Raw genomic sequence first — 5447 nt, 5'->3', positions numbered from 1 at the left:
CCGGGAAGAGCAGGTGGCCCGCCGCCTCCGAGTGTCCGTGGGGTCCCGCGGCGAAGCCGCCCGCCGCCGCCGCCGCCGCCGAGGCGAAGAGGCTGTGCTGCGCGCCCGCCGCCTCGCCGAACCCGCGGTTCCTGAACAGAAAGTCCCGCGTGGAGTTGAAGGCCGCCGTGGAGTAAGAGCCGACGTGGCCCGGGTGGTGGTGGTGGTGGTGATGGTGGTGGTGGCCCAGGGCGGCCGCCGCCGCGTAGCCCGCCGGCGCCTGCGTGGAGAACGCCGTCTGCTCGTGGGAGCCGTGGTTAATCTTGAAGGCGCCCATGCCGTCCGCGAACGGGTTGATGCCCAGCGCCACTTCCCGCTCCGTCACCTCGCCCGTCGAGTGGTGCCGCGTGGAGCCGAAAGTGCTCACTCCGATGGCGGGGTACTGAGGGCCGGCGTCCAGGAGCATCTTCGCCCACTCGGTCTGTGCGCGCGCCGACGCGACTGAGGACACGGCTGAAAAAATCACGCACAGATATTCGTCCCTCCCGCCTCCCCTCTGCCCCCCTCCTTCACTTTCGCTATCGCGTCCCAACTCCTCCGAAATCCACCCGAGTCTTGTTTACTTTCTAGGGCGCCCCTCTCGCGCGCATCTTACGCCTACTCGCCCCCCGAAAAAAAAAAAAAACGCCCGCTATTGTCTCTCGTGTTTTGTTTTAGGCACGCTCGATCTCCCCGCGGCGCGACTTTCACCTCCTCGCTCGGCCGCTGAGATGCGGACTGATAGTTGCGATCATTCCTGCAGATAAATGAATTGCAAAGACGACGCGCGGTCCAGCCCTGATGAATGGGGAGGGGTGTGTGCGGTGGGCGGTCACGTGAGGCCCCCGCCGCTGCCGATTGGTGGGCGCCAACAAGCCCCCCCGACCTTTCCTCAATAACATCCACTCACCAAATAACAATCCACGTTGCAAGACGATTGGCCTCTTTGCATCATCAAGCCATGTAGGACTTATTTATTTTTTTATTTGGGGGGGGGGTGGATATTTGACATTATCATAAATATATGAACACAGGCAAAATACAAACAACGCCGCATCTTATTTAACCCCTCATAGTTGGTGACATTTAAACCTTTTGGACTAATATCTTTACTTTTGGTGAAAAAAAATGGCAAAAGTCATATGTGAATGCTTTCGGAAACCAAACGATTACTTTTTTTTTTTTTAACTTTGGGAACTAAGTTGAGCAAAAATGCATTTAAGATAACGATGAGCTTTTTGGTTGTCATATTTTCACGGTTATCCTTTCCTTTGTCGAAGAAATCATCAACTTGTTACCCAAGATGGGTCCCTTCCAAATTAAGTGCACATTTCCAAAGAGTATGTCACGTATTTTTTGGATACGTCCATCTTTTCTTGTAAAAAAAAAAAAAAAAAAAAGAACACCTTTGTTATCCCCAAAATGGTTCCTCTGCATTGAGCTACACACATTCTCTACATCTTTTTTTCCTGGACTGTTTCTGTATTTTCCTATGAGACCCCCCCCCCCTCCTCCAACTTCACTTTTTCCTAAATGTACCAATTTTGGTGAGAAATTATCTCCCTTGTCAACAAAAAACGGTTTTTTTCACTGCACTTTCCCAATACAAGTCTCTGTTGTCTTTTCATAAAACCTCCATTGTCCTTTTTCTCGACTTTCCACTCTTTTTTTCTTTCAAAATCACTGCCTTGGAGCCACCAATGGCTACACATTCCCAAAAGGTACGTCCCACATCTTTTCCTCAAACACTCCTTGAATTTCCCACTTTCCAAAGAATTCACCCCTAGTTCCAAAAATGCTACCTTCCAGTTAGCTAATCACTCCCAAAAGGTGTGTCGCATTTTTTTCAGGAAATTGAGAAAAAATAATCTAAAAAGTGTCCCATTTATTTGTCGTCCTCTACTCCCGCCCAGTTCACATAATTTCCTCAACTTCGTACCTGTCTTTTTTTTTTGGGGGGGGGGGAAGCACTTCTATTGTGACCAAAAATGGTTCCTTACTAGTGGAATCCACCTACCCGGCAGTTGTGTGACGTGTCTGTCCCAAAACCTTCCACTTTTCTTCATCAATAATCAAATCAACCAAAAACGGTTTCTTCACAACGTGTGAGTTATTTTTCTTGAATTTCCAACTTTTGGGGGTGCAGAAATAACTCTGCTGTTACAAAAAAAATGGAGAGGGCACCAAATGGGCTACACATTTCTGAAAGGTTTGTGTGAGAAATTTCTTTCAGATAAAATACAGTCGACTTGATCGTCCATTTTAAGCATCCCGCCTTCCACCTGGACTGGCTACGCTGGCCAATAAATTCTCAAGTGTGTGTGTGTGTGTTAAAACGTTGTGGGTTGTAGAATTTATCAAGTGGGATTTGCGGCAGGAACCTGCGGCTGCCCCGGAGTTCAAAAATCCACATGCAGGCGTTTTTCTTTTTTTTTTTTTTTTTTTTTTTAATGCCATGCGAGCCATTAAAAAAAAAAAAGGAATCGACTCCACACGCACACTCGCCTGCGCGCACGCACACACACATTTTTTACTTATTTGAAGGTGCTGTATGACGTTGTTTCTTTTCTTTTGTAAGCAAGTTTCCCTTTGTTTGGAATGTATGATTCTATGTACACTAGGGAAAACATGATGTTGCTTTTTGTGCTGACTCAGAGTAAAAATTGGACCGAAAAGTGTCCAAAAAAACAAGCTTGATTTTTCTTTACTCTCTTTGGATTTCTAAAGTAAACAGCCTACAAGTGGACTTTATTTGCAGTTTGTTTTCAAAGTCAAAATCATGAACATCCCCACAACTCGCCACTCGCTTTGCAAATATTAGAACGCCTTAAAAAAGAAAAAAAAAAACCAGGAAACTTTCCTTTTCCTGTTTGTTGTAAAATGTCACACCCTTGGCTAACAGCGTCCTGCACTTAAAAAAAGTGAGTCAATATTGATAGAGGGGATGGCTCGCAAAATTGTTTATCAAGCTGTTTTGGAGCGTGCAAATGTGTGTAATTCAAAACTATGGAAGGGGCTATTTGTGGGAGACATTCGGTATGCATTCTATTATGGGATCGTTTTCTAATGCATTGACTATTTTACTTGAAACCGGCTCTGATTATTATTGGGTTTTTTTTTAGCTTTATAAGAGCACATGACTGAATGCATATTTCGAGCCTCTTGCATATCGTTGCAAATTCCCGGCAAGAAAAACTCACTTTTTACCCTTTGCTGCGTTCTCGTGTGCTCAAAAGTGCCTCGTTTCGCTTCATTCCGACGTAGAACGTGGCGAACAAGCTCGGCTTTTCCATCGGCTTACTTCTTTCGTACTCGCACTCCGTTTTTCTTTTAGAGCGTTCCTTCCCCCCTCGTGCCTGCATGCATGCAAAAGCGGCAGCCTGCACGGGCAGGCGCCACCTCCTCTGGCAACCATCTGCTGCTTGCAGTCGCTTCGCCTCCGACGCCGACAAAGCAAATGAGCCCGGATTGTGACAACAGGTCCTCGCCGACATGTTTGTTTGATTTCATTTTTGGACGACGACGACGAGAGGGAGGCGGCGTGGTGATTCTGAAATCTGCGCCAAACGAGCGGAACCACAAAAAAAAAAAAAAAAAAAAAAAACGGGAGGGCGTCATGCAAGCTTTGCTGGCTTTTATGATTTTTGGACCGTCCTCCCTGTAAAGGCGACTTTCCCCTTGGCAACTGTTTTTAAAAAAAAAATGAAGATATCACACGAGATGGACCAAATGCGCCCTGACCAAGATTTCTTTTTAATCCCGTGAAATAAAGTTGTGGAACCTCCGAACACAAAAGAGAATCCGTCATGTATCCGGATTACACTACCCCCCTTCTTTTTTAATGATACAATAACGCTTTGCATAACTTTTTTTTTTTCCCTCCGTGCTGTTGCCTGACGGCAGCGCGCATGCGCAGCCCCTCCAATCGCTCGTCACCATTTTTCTTCTGGTTGGAAAAGTGTCACCGGTGACGTCAATCAACCGCCTCTGACCAATTAGAGCGCGGCCCGATTGTTGGGCTCGGCGGGCTGCGAGCGCCCACCGCGAGCCGCTATTCTCCATCAAATGCGTCCTGCTGCCCAGCGAATGTAGCCCCACCGCTAGGCGCAACTTTAGAAAGTTTTTTTTTTCCTTTTTTTTTTTGAGTTGCGATTAAAACACATTTATCATCATTATTGTTTTGCCCGCTGTCAAGTGCAAAAAAAATAAAGAACCCAAAAAAAAAAAAAGGGCAGTAATGAGCGCCGATGCGCTGGGAAGCCCCGCGATGGACCCTGCCTTCTCCAAACGGAACGCGGCGCTGAGATTAGTTGACTTGGCGGGGGCTCACCACCATCATCATCGCCATCATCATCATCATCCCCGCCACCCCGTCCCTCCGAGCGTGACAGGCTTCCTGGGGCTCGGCAGCCATCCGCACTCAATGGCTCACGCGCACCCCGGGGAGATGACTGCGGAACCCCGCCTGGGGCCGAGTCCATTCGGGCCAGAACACATGGGGCACTCGGCGGCCCTCAAAATCAGCCCAGCCCATCATTATCACCAGCAGCACCAGCCTCAGCACAATCATCGCATGGCAGGCCACAGTCAAGTGGTCTCTAGTCAAACGGGAGCTTTCGGGGCGACGCCGGTGCCCTACTCGGGTATGACGCACCCGGCCCAAGCTCTTACCGCAGGTAGGGACTTCTTCCGCGCCATGCCGGGTCTGGCTGACCACCAGCACCACCAGCACGCCGCCGCTGCCGCTTCTCACGCCGGAATGTGTCTCTCGACAACAGGTAGCTACCCAGCGCACTACGGGCACGACGCCGGCAGCCATGCGCTCTTCTCCGGGCTGCACCAAGAGCAGCCTCCGGGCGGCCAACTGCGTTTGGGACTACCGGGGGACGTGTACGTGCGCTCGGAGCACTTAGCGGCGGGCACCCGAGCCGACGCCTTCTACGGAGGGCTCAACCTGAACCTGAGCGCTCACCACCCGCACCCGCACCAGCATCCGCCCCACGGAAGCGGCGCCTTCTTCCGCTATATGCGGCAGCCCATCAAGCAAGAGCTGATTTGCAAGTGGCTGGAACCGGCAGAGAAGCGCTGCGCGCGGACCTACGGCACCATGCACGAGCTGGTCACGCACGTGACCGTGGAGCACGTCGGCGGGCCCGAGCAGGCCAACCACATCTGCTTCTGGGAAGCGTGTCCACGCGAGGGCAAGCCCTTCAAAGCCAAATACAAGCTGGTCAACCACATCCGCGTGCACACGGGCGAAAAGCCCTTCCCGTGCCCCTTCCCCGGCTGCGGCAAAGTCTTCGCGCGCTCGGAAAACCTCAAAATCCACAAAAGGACGCACACAGGTTAGTTTGCGCGTTTTTATGGCATTCAATCATTTTGGGTCTTTGTGGTTTGGGGGACTGGAGGTGTGGGGGGGGGTGCATGGG

The 5447-nt window shown here is 50.4% G+C and overlaps 2 protein-coding genes across 3 annotated transcripts in view; one reads left to right on the top strand and one right to left on the bottom strand.

The window, feature by feature from the left end:
- zic1 (zic family member 1 (odd-paired homolog, Drosophila)) overlaps positions 1 to 949 on the bottom strand; it is a 3038-nt gene extending 2089 nt beyond the window's left edge. Inside the window, 2 exon segments of the mRNA XM_019876088.1 lie at positions 1 to 3; positions 5 to 949. The exon segment at positions 1 to 3 is cut by the window's left edge and continues 562 nt beyond it. Of these exon segments, the coding sequence (XP_019731647.1) occupies positions 1 to 3; positions 5 to 445 (444 nt within the window). The 5' untranslated portion in view covers positions 446 to 949.
- Positions 950 to 2272: 1323 nt separating this feature from the next.
- The window catches only part of zic4 (zic family member 4), a 7414-nt gene continuing 4239 nt past the window's right edge, over positions 2273 to 5447 (top strand). Inside the window, exons 1-2 of one of the 2 annotated variants that reach the window (XM_019876035.1) lie at positions 2273 to 4694; positions 4797 to 5363. In XM_019876035.1, the coding sequence (XP_019731594.1) occupies positions 4256 to 4694; positions 4797 to 5363 (1006 nt within the window). In that variant the 5' untranslated portion in view covers positions 2273 to 4255. Of the gene's footprint in view, positions 5364 to 5447 lie in introns of both variants that reach the window. The other variant, XM_019876034.1, reaches the window with a different exon arrangement.

The sequence above is a fragment of the Hippocampus comes genome, unplaced genomic scaffold (assembly GCF_001891065.2).
Source record: "Hippocampus comes isolate QL1 unplaced genomic scaffold, H_comes_QL1_v1.1 scaffold60, whole genome shotgun sequence".
NCBI lineage: Eukaryota > Metazoa > Chordata > Actinopteri > Syngnathiformes > Syngnathidae > Hippocampus > Hippocampus comes.
Note: the sequence above shows the minus strand (reverse complement) of the source record. Positions and strands in the feature narration are given on the sequence as shown.